Source organism: Ostrinia nubilalis, chromosome 25, assembly GCF_963855985.1.
Source record: "Ostrinia nubilalis chromosome 25, ilOstNubi1.1, whole genome shotgun sequence".
Taxonomy (NCBI): domain Eukaryota; kingdom Metazoa; phylum Arthropoda; class Insecta; order Lepidoptera; family Crambidae; genus Ostrinia; species Ostrinia nubilalis.
In genome coordinates, this window is record NC_087112.1 from 2,170,993 (window position 1) to 2,193,586 (window position 22,594).

Here is a 22,594-nt window from a genome sequence, read left to right on the forward strand (position 1 = left end):
AAGGTCGTTCGCATAAAAATAAGTGTATTAAAACAATACAAATGATCTCATTCACCTGCTGTTCAAAACGGACTTGATGTGATGCCAAAATATCCGCAGACATTTTTTGAAATGTTTGACAAAGATAATAGTTTCAGTTTTAACTCAAATCATAATATTTCTTCATTAAATTCGCTGAATATGACAGCAAACTTCCAGGATCCAACTTAAACTTCTTCAATCCATTCAGATACCTACTAACACCTAATGTGAAAATGTTTTCCTTTTTGGTGGTAGAGACACTTAACGCACTCGTAAACACTTCGTGGCATGCAGTGGTGGCATGGAAACAGTAAAGTACTTAAGTAGGTATAAACCAGCTAGCGGTTCAATTGTATTCATGTCCCTAGTGAGTGACTTGTAGATAGTCGTAAATAAAGACTCGTATGTGCATAAGCATTTACATTAAGTAAAATCATTATCACATTGTTAAACTAAAACTAGTATTTTAATTGAAATTCTTCCTAAGACTGCTGCTATAGGCGCTACGGTCATCACACTTGTTTGTTACTTCTTCACGTCTAAACGGCTGGAGCGAATTTAATAAAATTTGGTGTGGAGTTAGCTGACACCACTGACACCCTGGATTAACACATAAACTATTTATTTATCATAATAAACCACGGGTAACACCGCGGGGCAGAGCTAGTTTATCATAAATAACAGAAATTATATTCTTATTTCCTTCCCTCTCTCCAATCATCAACCAAAGCCTTAGATACGATTACATAACAGGCGGAAGCACAGAAATCTAGGCCGAAAGCCAGGTCTAGATCCGAAGCTTCCTGACTGAGTCAGAGGAAGCCCAGTTGGTCACCGGCCAACAGATGAAATCGAAAATAAACTATAGTAAACGCTAATTATACACTGTAGTTTTGGTGTTTTAAAACAAGGACGTTGGAGGACGAACGTGTTGAAAACAAAAAGAGAATGTAGAGGAAAGTTGCAAAAGATTCAAAGTGAAAAGGAATTTGTAGAAATCTAAACAATTGAAATGTAACCGTTAAATAGGTACTTACTTACTTTAAAAAGAGTTTAAAATAAATCCCGACGTGACACAGCTCCGGCTAATCCATCATATTTAGTGGACCTTGACACGAATGACCACTTAAGGCCAAACTTGCGAATAACATTAGTAATAAGTATTCCACGTAAGTCCAGAATAGCCTTACACGTCGTATGCCCTTGGTAAAGCGATTTAGTTGGAGGAAAAATAATAGTTTTCTAAGAACTATCTCAAAATAACCGTCGTTGTTATTGAAGCACATTTTTGATTGAGTGCGCCAACTTTTGCAATAACAAGATATTTTGTTTGTTTTCGCTATTTCGGGACTATTTTCCTACCGCGCTGCAGCCCCTGTGTAGTCAGGATCTACAACTTGACTGATAGTTGTGTGAAAACTTAACCAGTGGTTCTAACATTTTGATTTAAACACCCATCTAATGAGTACAATACAATGAATGACTGCCAGACTGCATAATTATCCAATCCTTGGCATTTACAAGCTCTAAAAGACATTCAAGACAGCTTATTGCTTTATCAATCCTTCTCGTAATAATCTTAACATTAGTAAAGTGATGATTGACGATAACTTTCTGCAGTGAAGCCGAGGATAGAATACTTTTGCCGCAATAAAGAAAACTTCCTTCATGATCATGTGTCCAAATCCTGAAAAAAATACCAACTGGTGTTCCCAAGTATACAGGGTGGAAACGATAAGTGATCTCATTCGATTATTTCTGAACTACACAAGATATTGACAAACTGATTACTGATCCTGAAAGTGCTTCACGAGCTCTTTCAAACGATATTAGTAATAGGTTACAGAATTAACTGGATCTATCCTAAAATTCAATGTTTTCTGCCTCCATACTAAATGTATGCCACTATGCTAGCCACACAATATTAGAAGTGTTTTTTTTTTATTTTAAATAATAAACACTTAAACTTAACTCGTAAATTGCATTCTTATTTAATATTATTCACGGAAAACATTGGTTTTAGGCTTTACTTGCTATAATATTATCAAGACATGATGAGTGCCATGACTGTGGCAGTAGTAAATGTATGGAAGCTGGAAACATTGATTTTTCGGATAGATCCAGTTTATTTTATAACTTATTATTGGTACCGTTGGATAGAGCTCGTGAAGCACTTTCAGGATCAGTAACCAGTTTTTGGATATCTTGTATAGTTTTTAATATTATGTGATTTTACTAAATGTATGGAGACTGGAAACATTGAATTTTCAGATAGATCCAGTTTATTTTGTAACCTATTATTGGTACCGTTGGATAGAGCTCGTGAAGCACTTTCAGGATCAGTAACCAGTTTTGGATATCTTGTATAGTTTAGAAATAATCGAGTGAGATCACTTATTGTTTCCACCCTGTATAGTTCCTTCTGAATATCTACGAGTGTTATCGTCAACTGATTACACCCCGCCTATTCCCGAGCCGTTGAACCAACATTCGTAATATTTCTCTGCCATTTCCATGATCCTCGTCGATGGCTGCCGGCCAAGTTTTAATATTAGCGTCCGATACATGATGTCATCGCACTGTTTACACGCCGGCCGAATATTGTTTGAGGATTTGACTGTGAAGAGGCAGAAATCAAGAGAATAGAGGTCCACCAGTCTGAGTCCAACTCAGATTAATTTAAAAGGGAATAAAACACCCCTACTTAATCCAAATGTTTCTGGAATAGGAACAATCTTATAACCCTTTATACACACACTCAGTAGGAGGTAGCAAACTTTGTTTTATTTCTAGCTATTCTGTGATTTTTTGGCCATCTCTTTTGATGTCAAAGCCCTTTCACAAAGTTTATTATCGAATACGCCAAAACTTTTTGTTTAAAAATCTTCTGTTTCACATTGACTCAGTTTATTATACGAGTATTTCTAAAGTTGTTGGAGTTGCGGTACGAGTGTTAAAATCTTCGTGCAAGCTCCACAAATCGATCGTGACATGAATTCTAATGGTTAATGCTAACTGTGGCGGATATTACTCATTCGGTTTGTGGGAAACTTTTTTTGTTAAAACTAAGTAAACTGTTCTTTTGCCTACCTAAAACTGAAAGCGATGCGGTTGCCAAGTAACGCAAGTTCTTTCTTAGTTGCATTGATTTTAATGTGATTTCCCAATTAATAATAGCTCATTCAGGTTCTTCTTCATTCCCGTCTATGTAAAAGCAGGACTACTCATTCAAAATTATGTCATCGCGTAATGACTGTTCTCCCTAACTTGTATGAGTATCGAACCCTTTCAGTTACCTTCAGTGAGTAAGTAATACGTTCAAAACCTCAAGTCAGCTGACGCACTGCGGTTTCGTTGCGTCCGCGCCGAAATAGCGGTGAGAAACGAGCACAAGGCTGATACTGAATCCTGGAATTGTCCGAGCTGAATCAGGCTCGAAGGACCATTTGATCATCTTGTTTATGGGCTGAATCGACGGAGTTATGAGCTGTTCAGTGAAGTAATATTTGAGTCATAATCGAACTTGCAAAATTACGTTGGATTTGTTTTTGTTACAAAATGATGAAATACCTAAGTACTTTATTAAGTACAATCATGACTAAAGAAATGTGGAACAGTGTAATTAACATTATAGTAATGACATTGTATCAATTTAACAATATCAAGAAATGTATAAAAAATAAATAATTATCTGGTACAGAACGCAAAATGTGCACATCAAAACAAAGTAAAATAAAAATGAAATGATTTGTTTGATTTAGTAGTAAAGTGCCGAAACAGTTTGTAGAACACATTAGAGTAATTTTATTTGGTTTTCAACACCGTTTTTGACTTGACTGTATGTCCAATTTTAGAAGCCACACACAAATCATTCATACTTATTTGAATTTTTTTATGACACTTAATTCCTCATCCGGTATCAACCACCTACATTTTTCGACACCATCTGTTCGTAGGAGGGCAGAAACAGGCAAAACATTGATTTACGTTAGTCAATGGTAAAATGTGGGTGTTGTGGGCGATCGTCAAGAACGATCAGTAATCGAAGTCCTCTGTGATCATTCATGATCCCATGTTTAAATTCTTCTAAATTACAAATTTTAGGTAAATCATTAAATTATAGGTCATTCATTGATTCCTATGCTTAGATCACGAAATAAAATACCTACCTAGTTATGTATTTTTCTGTGATTACCTACATACGAGTAGGCGTAGGCTATGCCTTCCGTGGCGCGAGGATTAAGTGGTTGAGAAAGGCAGAAATGTGGTAGAAAATGAACTCCGTCGATTCAGAGGTTCTGGGTTCGATTCCTAAATGACATGGGATACAAAAAAAAACTTTGTTTTTGTTTCGTTGGATTGAAAACTTTGTTTTTGTTATTTTTGCGAAACTTATCGCACTCAAAACTTAAAATAAATGTGGTCTGTGTGTGGCATGTGACCTCAGTATTTCAGTGACCTTACAATTTGCCGATTACATTATGTCATCGGCCATATTTGGCGAAGTGACTGTAATTGCAATTTGCATGAATATCAATTTACTGAGTAAGTACTCTCGTACTTGAATTTCAACAGCAGGTGTTTTATTATGGTGCTACATGGCAACAAACATGTATGTACGTACATCTCTACGTAGGCTTTTGACTTAGAAAACCTATGGGAAAGAGAATAATAGATACTCTTTTGGCAAGTCGCTATTAACATCTAGAAATTCTAGATGAATTTAAATGAGCTTATCAATGTTTTGCAACGCCATTTATAAAATTAATTTAACCTGTTTTGTAATTGTAAGCCGTTTACGATCATAACTTAGAAAGTTGTTATAATAACGTCCGATAACTCTACAGTGTACAATACCATACTTTCGAGGTAGCCGGTTAATATGGTAGCCTGGGATACTATAATAGGTTCGCAGCTGCATCCTACATCCAATCTGCTGATCTGCTACCATATCTGTGAGTAACGGCTCTGACTTTATAAGGCCAAACGACCCAACTCAAAGCAAAATCTATATAGTATTTTCTGTCATAAAAATCTGTCTCTCAAGGTCGCAAAATAGTGTTTACTTTTTATTAATAAAATAAAAACTTACTGCGTTCAATAATCCTTCAGTAAATTGCAAACACACACAAATATCACTAACAAAACACACGTCTTTTATTTCATTATTTTACAACACCACTAATTTTTTTCAGTATTTTTATTTGTTTTTCGAGTTTCGATTCGTGCACGGCAAAAGTTACGTTTGCGCGCGGTCTATCTTGGCTTGGCGCGCACTTGTTCTGCGCAGCGCGGGAAAACTAAACGGAAATATCGTATGTCGAGGACACCAACGAGAAAGAGCTAGTTGAGTCCATAGAGAAAAGTAATACATAGGAAATAGAGAACCCTCTCTGTCAAATTTTTGAACCTACTAATTGACAGCCTGGTGTTAAATTCCCTGTACTTAACCTACGTACGTAACGCTCACATACATACATAGTCCACGCACACATACATACATAAAGTCCACGCACACATACACACAGTTCACGCACACATAGGCCCTCATAACCTTCAAAGAATTATTGTTTTTTTGATGTACAATGTAGAATTTTTTCAAATCCATTATTTTGAAAGTATTTATCTTTATGGTGTACGTATTGTATTATTTTCAAAACAATGGATTTGGAAAAATTCTACATTGCACATGGAAATGCAAATAAACAAAAACTTTTCAATTTAATAATTTTACTTTATTTATGAACACACATAATATTATACACCAAAAGCGTCTTTTCGCAAAGTTTTCAACAACACTAAAAAAGCATTTGCACTTTGAGAAAACTCAGATCACTTGTGAACATAACAGAAAGTTTCTTCGCGATTCACGAAGGAACGAACAAAACTCCGATGAACCAGAACAGCAGCAGGTACGAAGGAATGAACTTGAATTTGACTCGACTCTTCAATACTTTAATAGGGCCACAGAACTCATAAACGATGGCTAAGAAAACAAGAATGCATTCAACCTAACAAAAACAACACCGGCCATTTTGGAGGAAAAACAAAGTTGCCATATGTTAAATAGTAATTTCTACTACTCTATTATGTAAATTATAACAAAAAATGTCACCGTTCAGTTTTAAATTAAAACAAATTAATTTCATTTTAAAAAAAGTTTTCACATTGTAATTAACAATATTCTGAAATATATTTTAATTAAGAAAAAAATGAAAATATGAAGGAAACAGGAGCAGCGACATCTAAAAAGTTTTAGGGTAGTTAAAAAGTATTGCTTCCTCATTGTTATAGCATTGCTGCAAAATCTGAAAAGCTTTTAAATATTTTAAGATGTGTTTCTGGAGTCTGGTGGGGTGCTCACCCAGCGTCATTAAGACTTTTATACAATGCTATTATAAGAAGTGTACTTGACTATGGCAGTTTCTATCTAGAGCCTTGTAATTTAGTTGGTTTAAGTAAATTGGATGCGATTCAATCTAAAGCGCTAAGGATTATAGCTGGTGCTATGAAATCGAGTCCAATCAATGCCTTGCAAGCTGAATGTGTTGAGCCCCCATTGAAATTACGCCGCCAATATTTATGTGACAAGTATCTTTTCCGTGTACTTCAATTTGCTGACCATCCTATATATAGCAAACTCAACAGACTTAATGATTTAATTGATACTTCCTCTTATTGGTCACGTAAATCTCCTCCTTGTGTGATTATTAGTTTTCGTAAATTTATATCAATCCAAGCCCCAGTCCACAGAACCTCCTTTCTTCCGATATTTTCTGTAAATTTTGAATCCCTTATTCTTACTCCGATAATTCATTTCAACCTAGACATACATAAGGATGACTACAATGCTAACATTAAGTTCAATCAGATCGTAGACGAACACTGGGGCGATTGGCATCATATCTATTGCGATGCATCTAAGCACTCTCCAACGGGTCATGTTGGCGTTGGCGCATACCATAAACAATATCATATTGTCCAGAAAATAAAACTCCGTCCAGAATCATCAGTCTTTACAGGAGAATGTTTTGGACTGTTTAAGGCTTTAGAGTATGCTCTCCTTATGAAATTAAACACAACTGTAATATTTTGTGACTCTAAAAGTGCTTTGCAGGCATTACATAAATTTCCATTTAAGAACAATACTAATTATCCTATTATTACAGAATGCAGGAAATTACTTCACAAATGTAGTCTTAACAGTCATTTAATTAATTTTGCGTGGATTCCTAGTCATACCAATATTCCAGGAAATGATAAAGCTGATAAGCTGGCCAATGAAGCGGTTGAGTGTGGAGATATACATCCGTACACAAATTATTGCCATGACTTAACGGCAGCCCTTCCCAAAGCTTATCTCAAATCTGCCTGGGATGAGAATTGGGAGTTCACTAGCCAATCTAAGGGGAAACATTACAAGCTCATTCAACCATCCATCCTTTGTAAACCATGGTTTGTTAAAATTAATCTTTCCAAAACAGTTACTACCATTTTAACTAGAATGCGACTTGGTCACGTGTGCACTCCAGCACACTTGGCTAAAATTCATGTACTTGATTATGATTCGTGCACTTGTGGTTCTGGCGTCGGAGACTTAAATCACATATTTTTTTACTGTTGCCTATATGATCGTTCCTCTTTTATTAGTTCTCTTTTAGCCATTAAAATTCCTTTTCCTACATCCATCACTTGCCTATTATATACCAATAACATTGATGTTTATAATATCCTAGCCGAATTTATTACCCATAATAATATAAAATTGTAAATAGTAATGTATATTGTACTTATGTAAATATTATTTTATTTTTATTATTTTGTACTTATATCACACCTAAATTGATCCTATGAAAACCATCCTTTGTTCCGTTTCCTTCCGTAATTGATTCGTTTCCCTACCTTTTAACTTTAACCCAATCCCACCCTGTCTAAACGCAATGTCCGCAAAACTTATGGCAAAACTGAACGCAAAAATCAAGAACCCCGTCGTGGCTAAACGCAATCCGCGAGAGCCATAAAGAAGAAGAAAAAAAAAAAAAGTATTGGAATTTATCGACTGAAGTCGCTGTTTGGAAGCAAGTTTGATCGTAGTATGGAAGTTTCCGTACCCTGGTTGAGTCGTATAAAACCAAAGGCGGCCATCTGCAGTTTGACTCATTGTCGGCAAAATGAAAAAAACGTTGTATACGCTAGATTTACTTTTTACAACAACAAGAACATTTTTAAAATATTGCATTTTCTACGAATATTCAATGACACAACGTAAATCACATAGAATATTATAATTATAGACAAAAATCGTAATTATTTAATTCAGATTGCCGCCTTTGTCATTGAAAAATGAAGATTGCCGTATTTGGTACTGAACTAAGAGCAGAATGCCGTTTTTGTTACGAAGTTTTAAATAGGCAGCCATTTTGAAAATAAATAATATGCAGGGTTGTCAATCAAACAAAGCAAGAAAAATATTACTCATTGTTTATTTAATAAAATAAAAATGTTTAGTCACATAAATGAGCCTCAAATTAGACTTTCTTAGAAACAGTAATAAATTACTTTTCTCATTACAAATTTACTTATGACCAGACGATTGTAACTGTGAGTCGTATTTTCAAATACGCAGTTCGCTAGTATCAGCCAATAACTCTTCACAGTAATTAGTTTCAGTAGATGGAGCTGAATACCTGTGGAGATTTTTATGAGTTCAAAAATAGCATGTAATTCATCAAAATAAAGCAAATAAATTATAGTTTCATAAAAATAAATAATACACTGTTAAAGATATTATATCGGACTTGTCAATTTAAACCAAACGAGCCAAAACTCAAAGGGATTAAGAAGAAAGCTCTTCTTCTTCTTCTTCTGAAAAGTTCCCTTTCTGGTTCCATGATTAGATCAGCTCGATTGTACCAAATTATTGTATTGTCATCCGATTTACATACGATCTCTAAGTTTCAAATCGATACGATAATTAGGAGTAAGTTATAATCGATTTCCTAGATTTGTTTACATAGTTAGTTAGTTACTTACATACAACGGAATTATATAAGAGTCTTAAAAAGCCCAGTTGTACCAACACTAGCCCCCTAACGCGAATTTAAAATGGACAACCCTAGATTGAAACTAACCTCATTTTTTTGGCCACATTCTTCTTCCAGTTTTCTGTGTTTCTTCGCCGCTTTCTTGTGTATCTATTAGTCTCTGGTATTGGGTGACTCTCCATCTTCACTTTTATTATAAATTTAACTAAATGCAATGATTTAGACACCTATAATTCACTTTAAAAGGCACTGCAAATTAACGAACTTTCCGTAGATGCGCCATACTATGACGTGTAAATTGAGGGCTTCCTATTGGTTGAGAATACAATATTGCCATCTTTGTTTCTAAGTATCAGAAGATTGCCGGATTTGGTACTAAGGGCCATTTTAAACAGTTGTAACCATGGGAGATAGCCGTTTATGATTCCGAGAGAGTAGTTTATATAAATTTAATCAAGATTTCCAGTGTTGCCACTACCATAACTCAATTTTGACCAAAACGTCAGATTGCCACCTTTGGTTTTATACGACTCAGTTGTCTCTTTCACACTATAACGAAGTTGAGTAATCTGAGTGAGAAGGCAAGTTTACTTTTGTAATTTCTACTGAACAGAAACAAAAAGTGATTCATTATTTTCTGAATAAACGTTGTTTCATTCATTTTTGCTGGTAAACATAAACCTTGGGACTGGCCTCGAAATACAATATTAATAAATAATGCTGTTATAGCTAATTAATTCAAGTAATGTATAATTACAAAAATAAGGCAATACGTCTACCTAACCTAAGAGGAGGAAAATATAGTTTTCTCATTTTATCAGTCCCGTTTCTTTCGCCTAATTTTTTCAAAATTGAAAGGGAATTAATACAGTAAGATCATTATAGATGACACTACTAGATGTTAGGAGGGTTCGCACTTCGCTTGCGAGTTAAGTTTACTAAACCTTGCGATAGCATGTCAAAATCTCTTGCTTTAGTTTAAAGTCAAATGTCTAGATGGCGCTAAATCAACAAACCAGTTTTGGTCTTGAAATGTTTACCACATTGAAATATTTAGTCGGTTTATTAAAAGTACATATTAATTGAATTTTAGACAGTAATTCAGGTAATGAGCGCAAGGCAGCATAATAAAGGCGCAAGACAAAATCCTTGAAAGTTGATTCAGTGGTTCCCAAACTGTGTCATAACTTCAAGTGTTTGGTGAAGAGGGCGCTAGGTACCACACCATCCATTCTAAAACACAAGATGACCTACATCTTTCAGAAATAAAAAAGGTCTCTCTCCTACCCTTTCTTTCCTACTGATCTAAGTTCACTCTGATCGCATGGTCTTATTTGAAATAATTTACCTAACGGTAAAAAGAATAACTATAAAAGTAGATATTATTTTTAGGCGGAGTTGCACCTAAGGTTGCACCACCTAACTTTAACCGTAACTATAATGATAACCAGTGTTTTTTTAATGGAGTTTGGACTCATTTTTCAAATTCAAATGGCTATTAATTTGACCTACCTATCTACTTTCCAGAACGGTTTCAGCTTTTCGCGGTCGCGTGCGAACAAAATATCTGTCCCACCAAGTCGAGCAAAAAAGCGGCACGGCCGTACCATCCTTTTCTCGAAGCAATTCAGGCCATTTTCGACCGCCTGTAACTTCGTTGTGGATAAAACTAGAAGGCTGAATTTTCATTAGCTATGCAGGCATTGTAAAGACACGGTATATTTAAAATTTCATTCAATTTGAACCAGTAGTTTAAGAATTATAACGGGTCAAAGTTACTTAATTTTGTCACTCACTGACTCACTGACTCACTGACTGACTCACCGATCATCAAAATTCTAAGGCACTTCTAGCAGACCTAGAAGCTTCAAATTTGGAATATAAGTAGTGTTTGGTGTATGAATCAAGGAAAAACTAAAATATTTGGGGGCACGGTAGTGCAACCGCCAAGTCGAGTAAAATTTTTCAATTTCGGTCCAGTTTTCTAGATACATAACTGCTGTCTACAAAATACAAAAAGAAATGAGATCCCATCAAAAACAATACTTGTCAAAAAAACCAAGTCTCGCAACTCAGTTGTTCTACGGTAAAAAGTTGTGAGATCCATGTAATACCAAGTCCAGGCCAGGAAATCTTTAACGTTTTACATAAATATATTGACTTGGCCATCGCATGAAAACACGTGTAAATTAAATTATTTAGTGCGATGGCCAAGTCAATAATTTATGTAAAACGTTAAAGATTTCCTGGCCTGGACTTGGTATTACATGGATCTCACAACTTTTTACCGTAGAACAACTGAGTTGCGAGACTTGGTTTTTTTGACAAGTATTGTTTTTGATGGGATAGATTTTTTATGGCTGCATAGGAAGGTATCCCCAGGCAGGATGCGTGCGTGACTTAGTGCCAGCCAATCCTCTGTTACCTGGAATTTTATTCAGCATTTTACTAAAATTTGAATACGGGGTTAACCCTCGCAAGTAAGTGAGGGAGTCAAGCAAAGGACATTCGATTATGAGCAAAAAGCAGGTTCAAGTAGAATTTAATTGTTTTAAACTAAGTATAGCCTGACCAGGAACATAAAAACCCTGGCATAGAGGCGCGTCAATTGCATTTGATAGTGCAACACTGAGTACAGTCGTACCCGTGTTAAATTAATAGGCTCACTTTATGTATCAGGATTCAGGATTACGGGCTAATTTGATATTTTCGTAAATTAACGAAAATATATTATTATAGGTAACCTGGTTTAAATAAATTAAATGAAACCATCAATCGAGCTAGTAGGATTTATTTTATTATTCATCAAAAATCAAATTCAGAACTTGAATATTCAACTGCAATGTTTGCTCATGAACGCTTCAAACTCGGTACTTCTTTCCCAATTCCATAAAATTCAACACTTAGAAAGTGAATTTTTTTTTTTAAATAGGTAGTTGAAACAAACCACTGCTAATTTTCATAGTGGACTGTACTATGCGATAAACATGTCAGTCAATTTGACAACCTTTGTCGGAAACATTATTCAATGAAAATATTGTCCGAACCCTTAGTATTTCTCTTCGACAAATACTTTAACACATTGTGAACCACTTTTCTTTCACGACTTTAAAAAGATTTTAGCAATTTAATTCACAAAATCAATTGGGCACATTTAAAATAAAGTTTGTTTACACTTTGACAGCAATAGACTGACATGCAAGGTGACATGTCAATGAAGTTTTCAGTTACTGTTGCCATTAAAAGAAATTAGTACCATTAGTTTTCCGCAACATGCCGAGGGTTTTTATGTTCCTGGTCGGGCTATATGTATTATTAACTAATCCAGCTATACTCTGATTTTTAATTCGACGGAATTTTGACATTTCAGAAGTGTTGCCAACATTGAAACATTCCCACTAAGGATGGAGAGCATTTTCACAAATTAAAAAATAATCCTTTCTTGAATTTAAGGTTTCACTTAAAAAACTAAGGCTTAAAAATGTACTGATCATTTCAAAATGGTTATTTGAATTTTTATTATCATATTTTAGAAGTTACAAAAAAAATTGGGAAATTATTTTTCTATTACTGGCCAATAATCCATGGGTTACAAACCTTTTTTATGAAAATCCTTTTGTTAATAAAATCTTAGCTTCATAAAATAACCAATTTAACAAGATGCCAATTTTATAATCCAAGTTGATTATGATGACGATAATGATGGTTGATGATCAATACATATTTTCGTTTATGATAATATGTTGTTTTACCGTGTTAAAAACACGTTTTTTTCTATTTAATCTCTAAAATGTACATAATAATTAGTGTACATTGATTTCACAAAACAAACAATAGTTCATTCTTGTAAGTTGTACTTGATGAAATTTCATTTCATATTATTTATTAATAATTCAAAGCAAAAAAGGCTTATTACCTCTGAATTGTCAAAAAATGACAGCTGTCAGAATTCCGTCGAATTAAAAATCGGACTTTAGGTAAATGCAGTGTTGCCAGAAGGTTACTTTTGTAACCTTTTAGGTTACTTTTGAACTGCTGTGGTTACTTTTAGGTTACACTAATGAAAAGGTTACTTTTAGGTGATTTTTCAGAAATTGTAGAATTAACTTTACAGGTTATTCAGTAAAAAATATTAATAGTGACAATTTAAAAATTATGTCATAAAGTGCATTTAAACTTGAATTTGATTTATTATTTGTTAAAAAAAATGAGTTTTAGCGAATGTTTTTCGATAATAAAACGCAAATCCATGAAACGTTTTTATACGACTGGTCACTTTTCGAATTTAGATGATCAATTGTATTCATTTTCCATCCATGAACAACCTTACACAATCATCGCTCCGCACCCCCCCCCCCCCCCCGTATGAAGGTTACTTTTTTTTATATTTCTGGTAATTTCTGACTAGACCCGACTGGCAACACTGGGTAAATGACCAACTCTAGAAATTCAAAGAATTAGGCAACTAAGCTTTTTCTATAATTTTTTTAATTGTAAACTTTATTTATTAATTAATATTATTTGGTAAACAAATAATTTTCATTCGTAATTACACAATAAATAATCACACAAATAGCAGGAGGAAATCAGCAGTTATTTAATTTTTTTACAAAAATCTTGTAAAACTTACAAAAAGAAAGGCGTAGTACGGTATAAATATTAATATATAATATGGCTCATCCATCATTGCTATTAATTATGAGGCAATTACTCGCGCAGTCGAGCTAATTAATTTTAAATGAATCAACCCTTGTTACTGGAAATTATTAAAATACCTAAGTACCTACCTACACCTACCCTACCTATATCTCTTTTCTCTAAGAAACTATAATAACGTAAGCGTGGAACTTGGAAGTGGCCTGCTGATCAATACGTAATACCTGGCAACTGAATACATAACAATGGTAATATTGCAACGAGCGCTATGCAGTTTCATAAAAAAAAGTTTAAGTACCGCTGCAGTCTTCCATAAAAGGCAATCCTTCGTGCCGGCCATCGTTTCTACACGTGCTTATGTGTGCGTGCACGGCGGTCTTTATGAATTTTCAGATGAATCAAAGGATATTTTAAGTCCTAGCCATGAAATTACATTATCATTTTGAAAAAATCACACAAAAACCACTTTTGCCATACATATTTTAGTCATGGTATTATTAAAAAATGAATAAGCAATTCCAGACGGCCTCACCCCAGAAATTGTGTATGTGTGCGAGTGTCTCCTCCGTCCGACAAGTAACGATTTTTAGTGATGTAGTAAAGTAGTTTCGATGTGTCGATAATATTAACGTTAGTAAGTCGGTTTCCGACTTGAGAAAGAATCATAATCATTTTATTACTTATAAAATACTATACTCGTTCAGATTATGTACTTCACTAAGATCTTTGTACTACGCTGAGATTTTATATTTACTTATTAAATTAAATCAAATACGGTGCTTAGTAACTGTTTGATGCTTACATTAACCGATATTGTAATCCGTTTAACGATTAATTAATTGTAATAAAGATGTTTCAGTCAGGCGAATAAAAAGATAACATCAATCATGGGGGAAAGTTAGCAAGTCATTGAAAAAATTTGGTCATAATATAATTATTTATTTATTTACGGATAGTAGGTACACAGCACAATATCAATTTGTTATAACAATGTTTTTTAGTAGATTTTGTAGGCCAACATTAAACATTTCTAAATAGTTACCTTCTCGAGTGACAACCATTAAGTATGGATTTAAATATCCTACTGAAGGGAAGCTAAAAAAACATTATGTGATTTTAACAATGATCCATCACACACTGCACCATGCACACCGCAAGTTTTTTTTTTGTATCCTTATTGGCTTTATTATATTAATTATATTCTAGCTATTCCATTTATTATTAATACCTTGGAAGAATATTCGTTTTCCTTGTAGTTCTTATTTTTTTTTATTAGAATTTGAATGTTGAATATCTGTATGATTATAATAATTCATTATTTTTGTTTATAATCTGCTAGTACGTTTGTTGTTTACACACACTGTTATCATGACATACACCGCAGATTGCCATGCAGATGTGCTAGTGAGTACTAATCTGCGCGACTTGTGTCACCCCCTGATGCTTGGCACCCGGGGCGGACCGCCCCCACCGCCCCCCCCCTTACGCCGCTACTGATACACGGTGTCCCAAAAACAATGTTTAACTTTACAACTGTCGATTGGCCTCCTCAAGATCTCTATAATATCACAATTATTTTGACCTTAGCAAAAAAAAAAATCACAGATTTATAGATTTTAATTTTTGGAGATGCCACCTGTGATTAGTTTTTCTCATGAAATTCAACAAACTTAGTTCCAAAAAATTAAAAAAAAAATTAAAATGAAGAAAAGGAAAATTTTATTCGTAATCTGGCATCGCAATCGCATGCGTCAATTTTCTTAAAATCCAAAAATAAACTTAAATTCTCGAAAACCGTGATAATTTTACCTGGCCAATATTTTATATCAGAGGGACATGACATATCAAAATGACATTAAATATATGACGGAGTGTACAGCGCCCCTAGCGGGAAACGTTCAAAAACTAAAATTTTCATACATTTTTTGAACGCGCTCACGTGAGCGCTTTTGATGTAAACTCACACTCAGCCCACAGAGACCATAGTGAGGCTTATCGATAGTTACAAGGTTATCCCTTGTTTTTGGGACACTATAAATATGTAAAGTTGAAATAAAATGCGTTCTTCTACAGCTCACGTGGTATTTTGTATGACTCTAACACTGGAGTCTATTATGTTAACAGTTAGCGATTCCGACCACATTTTACAAACATTTATATTATTATGACTTGATCAGTTGATAGCTTCTATCAATCAACGTTATTAGAATACAAATATTGCTTCATAAAATTCAATTGTATTGAATTAATAATATGTTAACGTGTAAAATAGGCCAGTAGAATTAAACACAAAAATTGATTAAATCGGAAATAATTCCTACAAAAGATTTTTTTGCTTTAATGGCTTCATTGATTGCCTATTAAGACTCTCCTAAGTTTTCGACTTCGACGGAGTTGTGCTTAAGTGGTGGGGGCCCCCGAAAGCGGCGTTTTTTCGGTTTTCCGGTTATACCGCGTAAAGGACTTACCCTATCGAAAAGTGGTCTTCATGACGGTTAAAGGGCACTTAATCCTGCATTGAATAAGACCAAATTCATATGTTTTGGACAAACCGTTCTCGCGCTAAAGTTCGGCAAAGTAGAAAATATACGTATAATTAATGACCCTCTCCACGTCCAATGGCTTGTTACCCACATGCTTCCAAGCCTTGTAAAGGGTCGCCTTAATCAGTGTAACCCTAACAAGGCTCACGAGTTTGATTCGCTTATCCTTGTTCGTCCCAGCCGTTCCTTAACTGCGGTTGCTGCACCTCTTCCTGACACTCTCCTGAACGACTCTGTGTTACCTAATGTGGCTGCCTCTCTTCCTTGTACCCTCCTGTACGATTGCATTGCTTAGCTATATGCCTGGTCCAAGGTTCGACGCCACAAAATCAACTTTGTACGCGTGAAAATAGTTTAAATACTATTTTCCGTGCTTGCAACATTTTTCTTTACTGCTTCGCCTCTATTAGTCGTAGAGTGATTGTATATATCCTATAGCCTTCCTCAATGTATGAGCTATTCAACACAAAAATAATGATTTCAATCAAACTAGTAATTCTTAAGATTAGCGCGCTCAAACAAACAAAGAAAAAACTCTTCAGCGTTTTAATATGAACTTGTTGTTGTTGATTTTTGGCGTCGAACCTTAGACCAGGCATACGGCTAGGCAACGTAGTCATGCAGGAGGATACAAGGAAGAGGGGCAGCCACAGTAGGTAACACAGAGTCGTTCAGGTGAGTGCCAGGAAGAGGTGCAGCAACCGCAGTTAAGGAACGGCTGGGACGAACAAGGATAGGCGCATCAAGCTCGTAAGCCTTGATAGGGTTACACTGGTTGAGGTGGCCCTTTTCAAGACTTGGAAGCCTGTGGGTAACAAACCATTGGACGTGGAAAGGGTCATTAATTATACGTATATTTTCTACTTTGCCGAACATTAGCGCGAGAACGGTTTGTCCAAAACATATGAATTTGGTCTTATTCAATGCAGGATTAAGTGCCCTTCAACCGTCATGAAGACCACTTTTTGATAGGGTAAGTCCTTTACGCGGTATAACCGGAAAACCGAAAAAATGCCTCTTTCGGGGGCCCCCACCACTTAAGCACAACTCCGTCGAAGTCGAAAACTTAGGAGAGTCTTAATGGGCAACCAATGAAGCCATTAAAACAATAAAATCTTTTGTAGGAATTATTTCCGATTTAAAAGCTAATTCTACTGGACTAAAAGGGCTCATTAAAAGCCTTTTTCCAGAAAATACATTATTTGTAGTACGTCTTTAAGAATTGCATATTTTTAATAGCATTTATCTATTTGTAGATTGTTTATGATGAATCAAATATTCTTATTCATGTTAATCTATTGAATAAAATAATATTTACTTATATTGAATGTATTAGGTACGTAGAAATCTATTTAAAATACATTATCTACTAGTCAAACAAAATAATGCCAGCGATCTAGTTTCGATAAATATCGACATCGCAACAACACTAAAGGTGAATTAACTTGAATGAATCACCAACCCACATATTCCCGCAATGGTGATATAATGCAGCTGTGACCTTATTGGTGGATCCACCCATGCGGCAGTCGAATCGACCAATCAGAAAGCGCCATCCGCGGCGTCGCTCCCCCGTGATGCCGGCCCTATAAAAGCGATTTTAACGGAAATTTTCTTGTTACTCCACGTTCGGCAAGCCTCTTAACCGGTCGCGCTGAACGACTAACTGACATTATTTAAGTAATTTATTTTGTACGTTAAGTCTACAAAACTCTATTCAACATGGTAAGTGTTTTAATATTTCTTTTAGTATTTATCAGTGCTTTTCTAGAAGTTATTTTCATGTAAAAACGCCGGGTGGTCACGCCACCATTTTGTCGGCTTATAACCCGACCGCGGTGAAATGTCTGCATTTGACTACTTTATCCATTTGTTCAGTGGCATTTTTCGTTTGGCCGGGTTATCATTTCACGATTCGATTTTCAATTTTTCAATAACTTTCGTATTGTCTTCATAGAAGAAACAAATGCTACAGCATTGTTTTCAGTTAGTTAGCGATAACGGTAGTTATTAAGCTGATAACCGTACCGAACAAATTGACCGTTTCCGTTAGCCGATCGAGACTGCCATGCCGGGTGCCACGCCTAACTTCAATAGATTTTCCCAACTCTTGCCTAAACTTTTCACCATTTTTCACTGAATAACTTCACAATTTAGCTCTAAAATGGGCGTATGACTTCACCGATCTTGTTTTCGTATTGATTTATCAAGTGACGTGTCCGCTGACCTCATTCAAGGTTGCGCACTTTTGTGAGTATCCTCTTTCGCTTAGCGACGTTTCGAATTCAATGAAAGTTTTTGCTTTACGGTTCTACAATGAACATTGATTGACGACGCCCCAGTTCTCACTGTAGGTACGAGCAATGTACCTACCTGGGTACCTACTTTCACCTTTCTCCATAGAAAAAGTGGCCTGTCATGCCATGAAAGTCTCAATGTACACTGGCTGTGTACTACTTACCTATCCCTGACATTCTACTTAACGCCCGACTTGAATCAAATTCATTTAGGTACTTAGCATTTAAAGCTAGAATTAACAATAGGGACGAGCACAAGAAACCATGACAATAATATCTTCGAAGAAAAAACAGATTTTTTCAATTCATTTTCCTTTCAACAGCGTGAGTGCATCTCAGTACACGTTGGCCAAGCCGGAGTCCAGATCGGAAATGCCTGCTGGGAGCTCTACTGCCTTGAGCACGGCATCCAGCCCGATGGCCAGATGCCCACTGACAAGACCATCGGGGGCGGAGACGACTCATTCAACACCTTCTTCAGCGAGACAGGGGCGGGCAAACATGTGCCCAGAGCAGTGTTTGTGGACTTGGAACCTACAGTAGTAGGTTAGTATCTTATAAATTTACAGATTCTTACATACAACTGAACGGGACCAGAGAAAGAAGTCCTAATTTGAAATTGAAGTTCACCTTTTACTTAAATAACTAAAGGAAAAGCTTCAAAATACTAAACATTGTTTCCTTTGTCCCCAGATGAGGTCCGCACCGGCACATACAGACAGTTGTTTCATCCAGAACAACTTATCACTGGTAAGGAGGACGCGGCCAACAACTATGCGCGAGGCCACTACACCATCGGCAAGGAGATCGTAGACCTGGTGCTGGACCGCATCCGCAAGCTGGCCGACCAGTGCACGGGACTCCAGGGCTTCCTCATCTTCCACTCGTTCGGAGGCGGCACCGGCTCCGGTTTCACCTCTCTGCTCATGGAGCGCCTCTCCGTGGACTACGGCAAGAAGTCCAAGCTGGAGTTCGCCATCTACCCCGCGCCGCAGGTGTCCACCGCCGTCGTGGAGCCCTACAACTCCATCCTGACCACGCACACGACTCTGGAGCATTCCGACTGCGCCTTCATGGTCGACAACGAGGCCATCTACGACATCTGCCGCCGCAACCTCGACATCGAGCGCCCGACCTACACCAACCTCAATCGTCTGATCGGCCAGATCGTATCCTCCATTACGGCCTCGCTGCGTTTCGACGGCGCCCTCAACGTCGACTTGACCGAGTTCCAGACCAACTTGGTGCCCTACCCGCGCATCCACTTCCCGCTCGTGACCTACGCGCCTGTCATTTCCGCCGAGAAGGCCTACCACGAGCAGCTGTCCGTGGCGGAGATCACCAACGCCTGCTTCGAGCCCGCCAACCAGATGGTGAAGTGCGACCCGCGCCACGGCAAGTACATGGCGTGCTGCATGCTGTACCGGGGTGACGTGGTGCCGAAGGACGTGAACGCGGCCATTGCCACCATCAAGACCAAGCGCACCATCCAGTTCGTGGACTGGTGCCCCACCGGTTTCAAGGTCGGCATCAACTACCAGCCCCCGACCGTCGTGCCGGGAGGCGACTTGGCCAAGGTGCAGCGTGCCGTGTGCATGTTGTCCAACACCACCGCCATCGCTGAAGCGTGGGCGCGCCTGGACCACAAGTTCGACCTGATGTACGCCAAGCGCGCCTTCGTCCACTGGTACGTGGGTGAGGGAATGGAGGAAGGCGAGTTCTCCGAGGCCCGCGAGGACCTGGCGGCCCTCGAGAAGGACTACGAGGAGGTCGGCATGGACTCCGCCGAGGGAGAGGGCGAAGGCGCCGAAGAGTACTAAGCCGATGATTATTTATTTTCCTTCCGGCTCGCTCACACCGATACATTCCGGTGAAATGAAATAAAAAGAAAATTATGTTGACTTCTTTCGTTTGATTTTTCTCTATGAATACCTACATACCCAATTTTAGAACAGAAAAGGCTAGCTAGATAACAACACACAACACCTCTAAATTCATACACACCTTTGAATAGACAGTTTATATTCTGAAAAGAATTTTATTAGTTTTTTTTTTACCTAATTAGTATAAAATTAATTAGGCAATGCAACGAAAAACTGCTACTTTTGAAAGGATATACTCTCAAGAACTGCAGACTAACTGCATTAGGATATTTATTTATTTAATTAGGACAACCAACAAGACAGACAAATTCAAGCAAAGATATTTAGCACATACATTCAAACACTAATTCCAAAAGAAAATAAAACGTAATGGTACACGTAGAAAACTATTTACAGACTGCCACACAAATATTACTGAACCGATTTTGATAAAACTGATTTTGTGTTTTCTTATTTTATTTAACAATCAATCAAAAATAATTTATTCAGGTAAGACGACTAGTGGCATTTATTAGACGACATTGGACTTAGCTAATCTGTAAATCACAACTTAGTGGTGTTGAATAGACCACCCCACCACTTGCTGACCTACCTACGTAGAAAACGCGTATAGAGAGGACCATGGAATCCTGGCCCAGGATAGAGGAAGTTACTCGTTTAGTTGAGAGGACGCCTTATCTCTCACAGTGCCTCTGTTAGCCTAAAGACTAGACACCCACACCATCCTACGTGTAATTTTATGTCCTCGACGACTGACGTAACTCCTTTTGTAGTAATGAGCTCAAGATCGGCTAGTGGGCTGACATCACCTTTTACTGCAGGCCTTATTTGGTCACTGTGTCATATTAGTCGCATGACATCAGTCTTTCGATTTAAGTAGGCGCCGAGTTATGTATGGACTGGTATGATAACTGTCGCAGACATTGAACGTGTTGTTTTCCTCACAGACTCGTTTATTCATAGCACCTTAATGAGATGAGCTAATTATTATTCATGGCATAAGTAGCTAGCTGTGAATAAATTAAGCATTATTTGTTTGAAGAGGAATTATAATACTGTAAAAGTACGAGAAAAAACTATAGTTAATCTATAAATGATTAAACTATAGTTAATCTATAATACCTGTACCTACTAAATTATTAGTTTAGTTAGCTTAATTTGATCAATAAATTAACGAATACTATTACAATCTTTCTTTAGCACCATTTTAATTAACTCATGATGTCATACGGCATTGTCTACCAGTCAACATTTGGTCTATGCAGACAAAACTTGTTTGTATTTGAAGAATAATAAAATTACTACTATGTAATACTAGAAAGACATTCATTGTCCTATTTACACCTACTTATTTAAACTTAAAATACCAGGAATAAAACTTCTCTGCAATGTTCACTACTTATTTACAGAAATTAAGTTGTGGATAGTGGAAATTCTGAACGAAGCAGATGGGAGTTTTACCTAACTCGGTCATTTTTACTATAGTGCATTCTTGTCTAGAACAATCGTACGTAAAAATATACTAAAGTATTTCGTCAAGCGTGAAACTTGGTCGTTTTTTGGTGTCGAGGCTATTTTCCACTGCGTCTCCCCCAGTGCGAGACGAATGTCCTTAATCTTCAAGTGGAGGAAGTCACTCGGGAGTGCATTCTAAATCTGGAGCAGTGTGGCGCATTTCCAATCGCTTATACGCATCAGCAATCTGTACATGTTATTTACTTATTTGCGCAGTTTTTTAATAAAAGATGCAACTTTGCCATGTGTAAAAAAAACCCCGACCCAAAAACCTTTAAAAGTTAAAAATTGTTATCGGTGGCTTTATTTTTATAGACATGGTGTTTTATAGAATTTTGAGTAGGTACGTGTTCAAATAAACTGTATCAAAATCTGTTCAGCCAAGTTACAATGCTTTTATTATTTAGAAAGTAATCTTGAGTTCTTGACAGATCACGTCGTAAAATGTAAATATTTCAAGATAAGCCAGAAAGTTCACTATTTTCTGTTTCAGTACATTAACACCCTTACGTACAAACGTGGGCTAATAAATACTCGGTTAAATCTAGGTTTTTAAAATACGCAGCAGCAGCCCGCAGGTCGCTGAACTGAACGTTAAATTTAACAGCGCATGTCTCGCTAACTCGGCGTCGATA

General features: G+C 36.7%; 2 protein-coding genes and 1 long non-coding RNA gene across 3 annotated transcripts in view; 1 reads left to right on the forward strand and 2 right to left on the reverse strand.

Moving 5' to 3' along the window:
- Window positions 1-5,315, reverse strand: part of LOC135084234 (uncharacterized) — a 37,513-nt gene extending 32,198 nt beyond the window's left edge. The window contains exon 1 of the mRNA XM_063978986.1: window positions 5,114-5,315. The gene's annotated coding sequence lies outside the window, so the exon portion shown is untranslated. The remainder of the gene's footprint in view (window positions 1-5,113) is intronic.
- Window positions 5,316-8,485: 3,170 nt separating this feature from the next.
- Window positions 8,486-9,336, reverse strand: LOC135084306 (uncharacterized). The gene is made up of 2 exons (XR_010259816.1): window positions 9,153-9,336; window positions 8,486-8,708 (listed from the first exon to the last, which is right to left on the reverse strand). It is a non-coding gene; the product is annotated as an uncharacterized LOC135084306 (long non-coding RNA).
- An 8,546-nt stretch (window positions 9,337-17,882) lies between these two features.
- On the forward strand, window positions 17,883-20,462 carry LOC135084203 (tubulin alpha chain). Its single transcript, XM_063978939.1, has 3 exons — window positions 17,883-17,989; window positions 18,885-19,107; window positions 19,255-20,462. Exons 1-3 carry the CDS (start codon window positions 17,987-17,989, stop codon window positions 20,379-20,381), a joined length of 1,353 nt encoding a protein of 450 aa, XP_063835009.1. The 5' UTR covers window positions 17,883-17,986; the 3' UTR covers window positions 20,382-20,462.
- Window positions 20,463-22,594: the final 2,132 nt, after the last annotated feature.